The 13,864-nt window shown below is 53.0% G+C and overlaps 1 protein-coding gene across 4 annotated transcripts in view; it reads right to left on the minus strand.

Moving 5' to 3' along the window:
* The window catches only part of CRHR2 (corticotropin releasing hormone receptor 2), a 45,089-nt gene that overhangs the window by 8,917 nt on the left and 22,308 nt on the right, over positions 1-13,864 (minus strand). For 2 of the 4 annotated variants that reach the window (XM_060107986.1, XM_060107987.1), the window contains 4 exons: positions 4,355-4,440; positions 2,808-2,917; positions 2,293-2,410; positions 288-441 (listed from right to left, as the gene is read on the minus strand). In XM_060107986.1, coding sequence (XP_059963969.1) covers positions 288-441; positions 2,293-2,410; positions 2,808-2,917; positions 4,355-4,440 — 468 coding nt within the window. The remainder of the gene's footprint in view (positions 1-287; positions 442-2,292; positions 2,411-2,807; positions 2,918-4,354; positions 4,441-13,864) is intronic. The other 2 variants (XM_060107985.1, XM_060107988.1) reach the window with 1 other exon arrangement.

Genomic DNA, 13,864 nt, shown 5'->3' on the forward strand with positions numbered 1-13,864 from the left:
TTTGATAGAGAAGTGGAGCTGGCCAGCTCTTCTTTTGAAGCCAGAGACAAAGGTCTTTGGATTGGCCATTCCAGGCAAGAAGAGGAAGGCTATCTGTGGACTGTCCTTTCAGAGGGACTATTTGCTTCTTCCTCTCCAGCACGGAAGGGAGTGGCTGCATCCTCGGGCTGGCCTGGGGGTGGTAGACAGGAATGTGGTCCCGTCCTTGGACCCGAGATGAAGGGAGGTGACCCTGTCAGCTGTACCCTCTCCCCACTAGACCCTGCAGGTCCCCCCAGGACCCTCACACCATCCAATGAAGAGGAAGAGCCGCTTGCGCAGGCGATCGGTGGAGTAGGTCATGACGACGGCCGTGTGCAGGTAGCAGCCCTCCACGAACATCCAGGAGAAGTTAGTCACCACGAAGTAGTTGAAGCTGGTGGTGATGCAGCGGCACCAGACCTGCACGGGGCAGGCAGCAGTCAGTGGCTGCCTGGGGCCAAGGCGCAAGTGCACAGCTCGGGCGCTGATGGAGGGGAGGTCGTTTGAGTTGGGTCATGGACATGGCATTAAACACCCTCGAATCTCATTGTGGGAAGCTTCATCCTTTCTCTCTCACTTTTTCAGAAAGTGCTGGGCTCCCCTGGTACCGGGGGTCTGACTTCTCCCCAGTGTTTTCTAATCTCGTTTTTCATAAAAGAAAGAGGGAGTCTGGCTCTGAGCTTTCTGCAGGGAGAGGCTAGAATTGAACAGCACTGTCGTGTTTCACCGTCACTGTTTTTTGAGGGTCACCTTCAATTACCAGCGAGTCAGACTGTTTTCCATTTCGGAACGGACTATGAAATTTCATGTAGAAAAAAATTAGTGAGTCAATTAAAAGAAAATTGTTATTGAACTAGTATAGGGTCTGTGAAGGTGAGCTGCAGCGGTGGAGGTGATCCTCCCAAATCTCTGGGTTTAGGAGATTATGGTATTAGTGTGATCACTGCCGTCTCTGGAGGGAGACTTCCTTACACCGGGACCTCTGGCAACTGGCCATACCTCTCTGAACCTCATCGTGCTGCAGAGAAAAGAATAATACCATCTTGCAGGTTGGTTCAAGAAGATGGAGGTGGCAAAGGCAGGCGCCAAGAAATGAATGTTGGTGCCATTTGCCTTCTCGGCTGAGGGGAATTTGTCCCTGTCCCTCTAAGCAGGGTGACTACCCCTCCCTCAGGAGACAAGCCTGCCCAGAGCCACCATGGGCCACGGCCAGGTCTGGCCTCAGGCCAGAGCTCTTCTCAGCTGACCCTACCTGGCCATCTTCCCCAGGGGTTCGTCACCAGGGCACCCTCAGAGCTGAGGATGTGGGGATTGGTGGTTAGAGGAGCCCTGTGATGGGGAGCTGACTGTCCCCTTGGACAGCGCAGCACCTCTCTGTCTGGCTCTAACAGCCGGGCTGTCAGATAATCAATCAGCTGAGCTGATCACAGCCTCCGTGACTTTCCTCCATGGTCCCAGCCCTGATCTTGGGCCCCATGTGGCCATCTGTCTCCTCTGTTCTGAGAAAGTCCTGCTGACGTGGAATGTGAAAGATCCCCTCCTCCCAATCTTGTTTTTTCTCCAAGTTAACGATGCCTTGTCAGTACAAGCCAACATTGGGCTGCAGGGCACCCCAAACTGACTGAATTCCGTTGGTGCTGAGGCAGGGCTCAACATGGGGCCAAGTGAAGCGTCAAACCAGCCTGCGTGTGTGCTCAGGTCTAGCCATCCAGAGACGATGTATTGAGCAGTCTCTAATGGTGGGCCAAAGAGCTCTGTGCATGGCTCCACTCTGGGCTCTGGTTTTATGACTTGGACACAGTACAAGAGTGGTTGACACAAATCCACCGTGGGCAGCTAACGCGCTGGCCTGCTCAAGTTCCTGGTGGCCCAGATGTAGAGGCATCCTTACAGTGTCATCTAACCTCCCTGAGCCTCAGTTTCCATGTCTGCATAATGGGGGCAAAATCCCTACAGGTCTCTCATTGGAATGAATCGATCTAAAGCTCAACAGAGGTTAATTTCAGCCTCCTTTTCTCTAAGGAATCTTTGGGAGGTGCTGAAGTCACAAGATGGGGAGTGGAACAGGATAAACCAAAGTCTGGTGTCAGGTTTGTGCTGCTCCCCAGAGCCCGGGCTGGAGCCCCATTCCCCGACCCCTGGCTCTGGAGGGACAATGATTGGGTGCAGGTGAGCTCAGGATCGGGTCTGCACGTGAGGACTGGGCAAGAGAGATGGGGGCCCCCAGAGCCCAGAGCCCCCAGGTCCGGCCCCAAACCTCTACCCAGAGACCTCATTGCTCTCATGCACTTCATGGTCGATGAGCTGCAGCAGGAACCACATGACATTTCGCAGGATAAATGTGGTGATGAGGTTCCAGTGAATCACGTTCCGCAGACAGCGGATGCTCCTGTGGGAGGACCAGGTTGGGGTCAGCCGGGACAGGCTGCACCTGGGCTCAGAGCTCAGTTGGGGCAGGGGTCAGGGGTCAGCTGGCATCATGGGTCAGCTGGGCCTGCGCCCCCTGCCACCCCCTCCCTCCTCAGGCAAGGGAGAGACTCAGCCTGGGGTGAAGGCAGGGCTGCACCAGGGGCCAAATTCCCATTCGTGGTGACCACGGTTGGGTCTTCCAGAGCTGGCTCCCTTTTTGCCTCCTGCATGCCTGCCAGCGGTCAGTGCCCAGGCACCTCCCCAAGTCCCTTTTGTCCGTTGGCTCCAGGGACCCCGGAGAGGAGCTGAGAATGGGAGAGGTGAAGGGGGTGCCGTGGGAGGAGGGCAGGGAAAAAGCAGGGGCGGCGTGGACTCACCGCAGGGCCAGGAAAAGCAGGAAGGCAGCCACGAGGGCTGCCACAGACACGCAGTGGCCCAGGTAGTTGATAATGAGCGCGATGCGGTAGTGCAGGTCATACTTCCTCTGCTGGACAGACAGACAGACACACGGGCAGACAGAGGCTTGGGGCATGTGGAGGGTGGGGCCAGGCACTCTAGCAATGGCCACCCTGTGTGTCCTGACCCTGGGGGCAGAAGAGGCTCCAAGTGTCACCACCACACCTGGCACCCAGAGCTCTCTCCTGTCGGCCCTGTGTGGCTCTTGGTATAAATGGCTGTGGTCAGGTGTCCCCCGTGCAATTGGAGGGCAGATTTGAGCACAGTGTATTCTGAGTTATGCCAGAGATATGGGTATGTGGATTCTATTTTCTTTTTAATTCTGGAATGGGAGTTGCTACATCTGTGTTTCATCTCAGCTCACACCCTAATGGGCTGAGCAACTGAGGGTGTATTGATTTATATCTCTGGGACTCAGTTTTGATATCTGTACAATGGAGCCAACCTGTCCTCCTGTCTCAGAAGCAGTGACCTATGGCAGGTCGGGGGGTGCCTTGGGGACAGTCTGCCCTGGGTGCAGCAGTGAGGGGGTACCTTATCTGTAGAGATTTTAAGAGCAATATTAAGAACAAATAAAATCAGTCTGCTTTTTTATTATCACCACATGCTGGCAATTCTTAACAGAGGCAATGATAAAATACTCCTTCCTGCCAGGGCAGACTATCCCGCCACCCCACACCCCCTTTGGTTTGCCACTGCTCAGAGGGGCTGTGAGATGAAGAGGTGAGGGCAGATGGCAGGAGGGCACCTCTTTCTCTCCTTTATGGCCCATCTCACTTGTCACTCTTGTGGCCCTCACTGCAGACGCCCTTTGGCTCGTATTTTGTAGAATCACTTTCTCAGGGCAGACAAATATTTTTCCTCTGAACTTGGACTTCTTTTGGGGAAAAGTTTCAGCCCCACTGGGGGCTGTAATGGGCAAAAGAGGAGAGGGATGGGGTGGGATATATCATTTGGGGTCAGGAATGAGGCGAAGCTTCAAGAGGAAGGAGGCTGGCACCGCAGATAACACGGAATCCAGCACCAGAGCAAGGGGGGCTGGTGAGGTCGGAGTGGGACCCAGTTTCCCGTGGGGACTGCCCTTCTGGGGGCTGCACTTGTTTCCATGTGGAGTCATAGAATCAGAATGCCAGATGGGGAAACTGAGGCCCAGAGGAGGAAGGAAGTCACACTGCCTGTTAGATGTTGGGGCACTGGTTACAGGGTCATCCCCTTCTTGTGCCATGTGCCACCTTGCTGGTGTCCTCCACCAGCTGAGCTCGCCTGAAGGTGAGCCTCCACGTCCCCTTCTCTACCCCACCACAATGTCACTGAGCACAGGGCAGGACATAGGGTGGTGGCAAGAGGTGCAAGAAGGGGGCGGGTGGGTGACACAGGACTGGTTCTGCCACCCTTGGCATCCTCTGTGCTCAATCTGAGTCCTACTACCTGTACAGGACCAGGGGTGAGGCAGGTGGGAGCCACTCACCTTATCATCCAAAATGGGCTCACACTGTGAGTAGTTGATCCGTGAGGCCCAGGTCCCATTCTCCAAGCACTCTCGGTAGGCATTCCCTACAAAAGATGCACCAAGAGGCAGGTCACTCCCCTCCTCAAGAACACTCCCTGGCTCCCTGGTGCCCACAGGATAAGGTCCCTATGTCTCAGCCTCTCTAGGCTGGGAAACTCGTCTGAATGTTCACATGAAAGTCATTCATGTGAAAAGTGCACAAAAGCCTTACCACTCATGGCAGCTAAAAGGCATGATAAAACCCATTTTTGATACAATTTTTGACTAGCATTTGTACACTCTCTTTTTTTTTTTTTTTTTTTTTTGCGGTACGTGGGCCTCTCAGTGTTGTGGCCTCTCCCGTCGCGGAGCACAGGCTCCGGATGCGCAGGCCCAGCGGCCATGGCCCACGGGCCCAGCCGCTCCGCGGCATGAGGGATCTTCCCGGACCGGGGCACAAACCTGTGTCCCCTGCATCGGCAGGCGGACTCTCAACCACTGCACCACCAGGGAAGCCCTGTACACTCTCTTTAATTTTGTTTGAAACTGAACCCCACTGTGAGCCCTGGGATGTGGCTGAAGATTCACTGCTTTCAGCATGCCGAAGAGTTTCCATCCTAATCGCAATCAATTTATGCTCACGAGATCCATACTTTTCCCACCAGTATCAGTACTTCCACTTTCACCATAGTCACTATTTATACAACAGGTGTTTGCCCTGTACCAGGTCCTCTGCTAACTGCTTTGTTTACACTCGTCCATTCAATCCTCAGGCAACCCCATGGAGTAGGTACTGAGATTAACCCATTTTACAGACGAGAAAACTGAGGCACAGGGAGATCAAGTAGCTTGCCAAGGATACAAAGATGAGAAGATTCAAACCCAGAAGGTCTGGCTTCAGGGTTTATGTTCCTAACCCCTAGGCTACTGAGTAGCGGTACAGGAATGACAGCAATATGGGGAAACAGGACTGTGCTGCTGACCTTGAGCTACGGCTGCCTGGGAGACCACCATGTGATCTCTAAATGTTTGAGAACCTGGCTCTGTGTTAAAGTTGGAATGTGATGTGGGAAAAGACATTTCAGGGCATCAGTGTCTGATGTACTGAAGTGAGGGTTTTATTGAAGGGAGATGTATGAAGTTCAAGGAATGCGCATATTTTCTTTAAATCCTAGTTTGACTGTCAAGATCTAGCTCCTAAGCCATGCTCTCCAGGTAGCCCACCGTCACTTCCAGCCAGAGGAATGCCTCACACCTGATAACTCCAAAGCCCTCTGCTAGCCTCTGCTCTGCATTTCGCTGTCTTATGTACCCTACCTCCCCCGCTTACTTACAAATTCTAAACGATCTATCGTTTGGGGATAATTTGTACCAGCGTTCTGCTCTCTGGCTAATGGGCAGTTGTTTGTGGATTTTTCTTTGGGGCTTAAGTTAGAGTCACAATATAAAGTTAATTTTTAAAAAATAGCTCACAGAGCACAGAGTCACAGAGCTGAAGGGGAAACCTTAGCTTGTTTTTGGAAGCAATGAGTTCTGAAATAATTAAGTTACTTTAAAAATCTACTTCCGCTGAGCTAACAGTGAGTTAAAAGCAATGGACTTATGAAGGAGCACTTGCTGAAGAGGAGAAACAATGGGGGAGATTCTATTAGCCTAATTGTTTTTTAATTTGGTGCTCTGAGCTTATACATTTTTCAAATTCGGGATTCTTACTGGCCTTTTCCTGCCTCCTGGGCCTGTCACCTGTCAGCGAGGCCTGCCTCTGGCAGGTCCCTGGCCCAAGTGTGAGTCAGTCAGGCCAATGCTGGTCTGACACCAACTCTGACCCCAATATGAGGACACTAGCTCCTAGCCCCTGACCATGGCACCCAATTCCCCACTTGGGTTTTCTCCCTCTACAGGATTGTTTTACTACAGGTTGTATGTTAAGAGAAAGAAAGAAAGGTTGTATGTTAAGAGAATTTGATGCATAGGGTCAGTGATGTTACTGAACTAAAGGACAGAGTATGGGGTGAAACCAACAGGACCAATGTAAAGGCATTTTGGGAGGGTGGGTGATTTTGTAAAATGAACAGTCCCTCCCTAATGGGGATTTAGAGTCCTTCTCAACAGGCCTGTGTGAGGTGAGACAGACCCTGATCCTGGCTATGGTTCAAAGGGCAGAAAAATTTATCTTCTGTGAATGTGTTCCTAGATGTTCTCTAGCTTTTCTGAAGTCAGTGCTAAGCTCCTTCCTCCAGGAAGCCCTCTTTGATTGCTTGCATCTCAAGAGTCTCTTTCTCCTGAGCCTCCCAACGCCCCCAACCCTCTCAGTCCTGACAGCCTGAGCCCCACATTCCAGCCCTTGCTCATGATCTGGCCTCAGTTGTTCAGGTGGGTGAGTCTGGTGTCTCAGACCAGTGTGGGGCTCCCTGAGGACAAGACCTCAGAATACTCATCTCCCAAGTATGATATCTTGTGGTGGTACTGACCATGGGGTGGGCTTGCGGAAAGGAGGGGGTCAGGATAGAGATGCTGCAGATCTGAGACCTTTCTGGTCCCTCACATCAATGCCCCTGGGGTACCAAGCTCCGTGGATTCCGTCTCCTCTTTCTTTTTCCGGAGTCCATGCCTCTCCTGCCCACCCTTCCACCCACTCTCTAGTCACCTTGCACTGGCACAACACCCTCCTATCTTGCCTCCTGGCTTCATCTCTTGCCCCCCTCGAATCTCTATCCTTTACCCCCACTGCCAGAGTGATCATGCTGATTTCTGAATAAAAGTCATCAGCAGCTTTTTATTGCTCTTGGGAATAAAGTCCAACTTTCTTGGTGTGCTATTCAAGGCCCTTGACACCCGGGCCCCAGCCGAACTTTCCTGACTCATCTCTACCACTCCACATGGCAGCTGACATTTACACCAGCAGGCCTGGCACACACCGAGCTCCATACTGAGCCACCCCTTGAGACACCCTCCGCACTTTCACCCTTTACGCATGCACATATTCCTACAAACTCCTACTTATCTTTTAACCCCCAGCTCTAATGCCACCTCCTCCTGGAGGCTTCCCCAACACCCAAGGTATTATGTAATCTCTTCTTTTTCCCTCTAAACACCTCCTCTATGTCTTCCCATCTCTTGAAACATAGGTCTTCACACTCTATTGCCCTTGAACTACAGCCACATATCCATTTCATGTCAGTCCAGTACACACACACACACACACCGCTCACATGACTGAATCCAGTTTCACAAAGTGAAATTTATCTTGACCACAGCTATAATATTTTTCTATTACTTTCTAATGAATTGTATTTATTCTATATACAAATACTAGTCACAACCCACTAAATTTACTTCACAATCCACTATTGTACAACATAGTTTGAAAAAGAAAAATCTTTTAGAGCATTTGCCATAATTCACTATGAGTCTCATCTCTTTAGAACTGATCCTTCTTTTCTTTGCTACTGAACTTGAGCTCCCTGGGGACAGACAAGTAGGAAGAACCCATATTGAAGTCAACAGTTCCCTCCTCAGGAGTGAGCCATTGAGTATACGTGGGCTGTATCAAATTGACTCAGGTCTGTTGAAACCTTGGAAAGCAGGGTCTCAGATGTGGGATATAGTGGTGGGAGGGTGCTTCCCTCTGGGGGCCCAGCCATGCCTGGGGATGAGGCTCTGGCTATAGACACTGGGTACCAGGGGACTGGAAGAGAGATGCTCCCAGCACTTCGGGGGAGCTGGCTAATGAGGACCCTGAGGCCTCAGACACAGCCTTGGATAGGAGAAAGTAAGACAGGAAGTCTCCCCTGGGAACCACAGGAAGATGGGCACGGAGAGTCTGAGGGCAGATGGTCAGGCCAGAACTGTGGGGATGGATGTAGTGAGGTGGGTGCCTGTTACCACAGCAATGCAGGTGCCTCTGCTGAAGATCGACGCCAATGGTGTGCAGTGTAGTCTGCCAGGGGCGTTAGGGTCTGGATGACGCAGACAAGGTCTTCTCTTCCAGAGCTCTGTGGTCTGGGAAGCCTGGACTCGATCCCCTGCAGCGTGCCCTGGCCTGTTGAAAGCCCTCATTACAATGTGCTCCGTCCCTTTCAGATGCTGACACTTTGACAAGAGCTTCTGATTTGGGCAGTCACCTGAGAGGTCCAGGAGCCTGGCTGGGAGAAGATGGAAGCCTAAATTCTAGCTGTAATTTTGTCTCTGGCTGATTAAGTGACCTTGGCTAAGGCCCGTCCCTCTCAGCCTTTTTCCCCACTAGAAAAAGTAATGTAAACTGCTTCTCAGTGATGCCATTGGCATCTCAGGTGGGTCAAGTATTTGTTGTGTGGGACTTTTCAATCTGCTGACTGCCAGTCGTACCCTCAAGCCATTGTGACAACCCCAGACAACCATACATCACTTTTAAGCGCTCCCGAGGTTGGCACTTCTCTCTCTGATAGTGGAACTGGCAATATATGGGAGATGGGGACCATGAGGGACCATTTTTTGGTGGTGGTTATGAGGGAGAGAGTGCCAGAGACAGGCTGGGCATGGGGATGAGTGGGAATGTGGTGGAGGAGAAGCAATGTCGTCACTGGCTGTCGGGAAAGAAGATGACAAGAAGTGAAGGTGGGAGGGTGCTGACGGGGTGAGGGGAAGGGCCAGAAGCAATATTTACCGAAGGGATGAGGTCATGTGCAGGACTGAAATTTTCAGCACCACGGACAGCAAAATGCTACCACTGCCCACGTCCCACCATGAACGCAGGTGGGGAACCTTGGAGAGCGCCTAAGACTTAGCCCTCCCCGCTCTGCCCATTCAGCTCATAGCCCTGGGCCCAGGCCAAGATAATCCATGACCCTCTTCAATGCCCAGCTTCAGTCCTAGTACCTCCAGGTGCTTCCACGACTGCTCCAGCCCCTGGAGGGTCAGCTGCTCACTTCTCTTAGCTCATGCTGGGTCGGTATTGTTCTCTCACTGACTTCTGTAAAGGGGTCATGCCTTCCCAGCTAGCTAAGGAGTAGGGGTGGCAAGGCCTAGGTCACCTCTGGCCCTTTCTTAAGGGCTACACAGAGCTGCACACACAGGGGCTCAGGATGGACCGAGGTGGTGCTGTTGTCTAGGTTACCGGGGAATTCCAAATGAGAACGAGAGGCTCAGGGTGGGCCAAGAGGACAGTTCGTCACCTTGCATGCCCAGGCTCTGCCAAGCTGCATGGCAAATGCAAAACTGTCCCACGTGCAGGAGCATCTTGAGTCTCACACTCATGCCACGGGCAGGCTGAGCCCCGTTGCCAGAACTGTTGACACTGTAAGTCCAACCCTTGTTGGGTAGGGGTGTCCATCTGAAATAGCAAACCTGTGCTCAGCATCCTCCAGATTCCAGGCAAGAAAGTAAATTGGGAACTGAGTCAGCAGGCATCTCCTTGGGAATTTAAGAGGGCGAGGAAACTTCTCCTTCATCTGGTCTAAAGAGGCCCGAAGAGGGAGACATGTCCACGGTCACCAGCAATGAAGAGGCAGAAATAGATCTCTCTACCCTAGGACACACTTTCTTATGGGAGATCCTGGAGTCAGTGTTTCTGGAAGGGAGAGGCTCTCCCTGCTACCCTGTGTTCCAGAAGATGTAGTCAGTTGTGCTACCTCTGCAGTGTCCTAGCCACTTAGTGTCTGGACCCCCAGAGCAGAAAATGCCTCAAGGGCCAGATATGCCACCCTCAGTCCCCTTACTGCTTTTCCCTGCAGCTGGACTACTGCAGACTTAGCTATCTCCTTCCTGTCTGGCTTGGGACCTACACCTTAGGTCACTTTTCTTTTGCGGGAAAAATCTCTACTGCCTGGACTAGGCAGTGATACTGTGGGCATGACTAATTGCTCTTCACCTCCAGTTAAGAGACCATTTGGGGAAACACGGTACAGTCATGGTGCCAATAACACAGCCTCCCTGAGCTTCCCAAACGATGTGTGTCTCCCCGAGTTCAGTCTGAACATTTCCCATCTCGATCTAATCACTGCACGTTGGTGGGGCAGAGGTGGGGGCAGCTGGTGATGCTCACCCAAGCTCAGGACCAAGCTGCTGGGTTGAGAGATCGAGAATCTGCTATCACCAGCCCAGTCTTCAGGTTGGGAAGGGCCTCCTCGGGGCCATCTGCTCGTGACATCTGGGATGAGAGAAGGGAACTTCTTTCCCCTCTCTTCAGTATTGTGTGGACACTGCTCTCCAGACCCCCCCCCTTTTTTATTTTTTTATTTTTAATTAATTAATTTATTTATTGGCTACGTTGGGTCTTCGTTGTTCCGCGTGGGCTTTCTCCAGTTGCGGCGAGCAGGAGCCACTCTTCATTTCTGTGTGCGGGCTTCTCATTGCGGTGGCTTCTCTTGTTGTGGAGCACGGGCTCTAGGTGTGTGGGCTTTAGTAGTTGTGGCACGTGGACTCAGTAGTTGTGGCTCACAAGCTCTAGAGCACAGGCTTAGTAGTTGTGGAGCACGGGCTTAGTTGCTCTAAGGCATGTGGGATCTTCCCGGACCAGGGCTCAAACCTGTGTCCCCTGCATTGGCAGCTGGATTCTTAACCACTGCGCCACCAGGGAAGTCCTCCAGACCCCTTGTCCATTCTGGACCTCCCCAAACGCTCAGTTCTCTATTTCTGAAGGGCTTTTCACCCATGATGCCCCTCCATCCTTGAGTAGGTATGGCAGGGGTAAATGTCCACACTTACAGCAGACAGTGGGGAAACTGAGTCAGGGAGGCACAAAGCAGATTCATGGAGACCTCAGTGGGCCCTTGAAAAAGGGAAGAGGTGTGAGTGGAATCCAGCTCACTGTGTGAGATCACTGGCCTCCCCAGGGAAGGGGCAAGTGGGAGGAGGTGCCTACCCCTGCTCCAGCCCCTATTGTGCAGGGCTCCCTCCTTCCAGGCATCCCCAGCAGCTCGTCACCATGACGCCCGCCAGCAGAGGGAGGCGGAGAGAAGGAAGCCCGCGGCAGCCGCGGAGTGGAGGATGTCAGGGGAAGGAGCCACGACAACTCACCCAGCACACCGCCCACCCTGTACAGAGAAACGGAGGCCCAAAGAGGAGAAAAGCCTGCCCAAAGGTGAGACAAGCAGGATTAGAACTGGCTCCCAACCATCGTTTCTGTGAAGTGATGGGGGTGGGCGAGTGGGGCGGGCGGTGAAGACATCTCTGGCTGGCAGAGTCTTAAGTCTGGGGACTTAGGGGGCCAAGGGGCTGCTTCTCTCCAGAGGCCTTTGGGGATCAGACCCTCTTAGTGTAGACAGACCGCCCCCTCCCAAGACACCATCCAGAGACCACTCAGTTTGGTGCCTCTCAGGGACAACAGAAGGCCACACCACCTCAGAAGGACAGCCATCCTCGGTGGGAGTGGGGCCCTCAAGGACCTGATCCCGGAGACACAACTTCTCCTTCCAGACCCTAGGCCTCGCTCTCCTCCCCTTGCTGCCAAGAGCCTAGCAGGGCACGGGGAGCCCCAGGCAGCATCGTCTCCTAGTCGTGACGGGGCCCCATGAGGTTAGTATGTTTTCTGTGTCCTTCACACAGATAAGGAAATTGAGGCTTAGATGGGGTGGAGCTGCCCGGCACTCAGTGAATCGCGGCACAGCCAGGACTTCGGTGAGCTCTCCTGAAGCTGGGTCTGGGTTCTTCCTGCTATTCCTTGCCTCCAGCCCCATCCCTGCAGGAGCTGTGAAAGGAAATTCTGGCCAGACTCTGGAGCACCTGGTTTGAGGTGGGTGAACTGCATTTGGGGTCCTTTGGGGTGGGTCCTGAGAGTCCCTGGGGGTGGTGATTTGCCCTGAGGGTTCCAGACCCTGCTGGGGTTGCCAGGCTGTGGGGGGAGTGGGCAGGGAAGGATGCAGCATCCTCTGACTCAATAGCAGGAGGGAGGGGAGGGGAAGGACACAGTCAAAGTTCCCAGCCAATCTGGATTCAGATTTAGATGGTACATCCTGAACATCAAGCGGCATCCTTCCAGAGTACTCCAGTCCTGCATCATGACGCTGTGGACAAGGAGCTCGGGCTCTAATGCTAGCGGAACTGAGGCCCACGGCCTGGCATTCAAGGCCTCCATGATCTGGCCCTATTCCCTCTCCACCTCTGTTCCCACCCTCCCTTCCACCTGACACATCACTGGCCCAATTTTTCAAGGCCCTGCTCCCCAGCACTTCCTCCATGAAGTCTTCCCAACTTGCTTCTCCCTCTTTTTCTTGGAATCAACCTCCTCCCATGTACTCCTACAGCCTTGGCTGTGCTATTTCACTTAAGAGCAAATAGCAAAAAGTTCTCTTTAAGAATCTCTCTCTCTCTAACACAGGAGCCCCTGGAAGGCTGGGTCAGGTCTTATGCCTCTTTGAAGAGCTTGTTTCTAGTGGAGAAAAGGCAACATACCCACAAAGCCAATAAAAGGTGAACCTGGACAGGGAATGGGATAATTAAGTGGAGGATTCCTGGGGAAGGGGCGAGGGAAAGTAGCGGGTGGCTGCATCTTTGGTCTTCCCTAAGATGAAGGGTCCTTAAGCAGAGGGACAGATGAGACTCCACTGTTACACTTCTCAGCTGTCTGAGCCCCAGGCATGCAGAGGTGGAAAAATGCTAGAGCGTGGGCTGAGAGCTCCCAGAGCCTGCTGAGGCTATTCAGGGTGCTGGCTTTCTGTGGGACCCTGGGCAAGTGTCTTTCCCTCTCTGGTCCAGTCATATCCCAGCCTTAAGCAGCAGGGGCGGGGAGGGCTGAACTCAGCACAGAAGGCCTCACAGCTGGGAAGTTCTCAGGTGTCTGCATGGCCAGAGGGGCATCGTTTCTGCTCTCTCTTTCCTCCTCCTTCCCTCAGCCAGACCCTCAGTGATGGTCATGCCTGTCCCACTTTCCCTCCCTCCCAGCAGGGGACAGTTCTCACACACACAGGGTAACTGCTGACCCTTGGGCTTCAGGGGTCAGGGTGTGGTTGGGTCTCACTGGGGACTGGGAATGCACACCTGAGTTCCTGGAGTCACAGCTTCTAATTCCTCAACCCAGGGGCCCATCTACCTGGGACCCTCCCTGAGGCTCCACCCCAGGACCAGGCCTGTCCTCAACAAATGTAATGTCCCCACTGCTTCAAGACCTTCAAAAACCATTCCTACCCCCTCCAGGAAGCCTTCCAGGAATGCTCGAGTGCCCACCAAACCCCTCTTTCCAATCCCTGATGGTTGATTTGTGTGAGCTTGGTCTTTAAGCAGCCTGGGGCTCTGTGAGGACAGGGCTCAGTCTTTCTCGTCACCCCTGGCTCCTGAGCACAAGCAGGTAGACTCAGTGGGAAGATCCCTGTGGCTGGAGACCACCTAGTTTATGTGTTTCCATTTTAACACAACTAGGGCTTCAGAATGTCTCTAGACTGGGGTTCTGGGAAGTGGAGACCCCGCAGTCCTCCCCATAGGGTTGGGTTAGGTGAGGCATCTCTTCCCCTGTCCTGGCAGATGTCTCAGTATCGATGGGCCTGCCATTCTCAGCAGGACATGGTGCAAGCCTGA

The sequence above is a fragment of the Mesoplodon densirostris genome, chromosome 9 (genome assembly GCF_025265405.1).
Source record: "Mesoplodon densirostris isolate mMesDen1 chromosome 9, mMesDen1 primary haplotype, whole genome shotgun sequence".
Taxonomy (NCBI): Eukaryota; Metazoa; Chordata; class Mammalia; order Artiodactyla; family Ziphiidae; genus Mesoplodon; species Mesoplodon densirostris.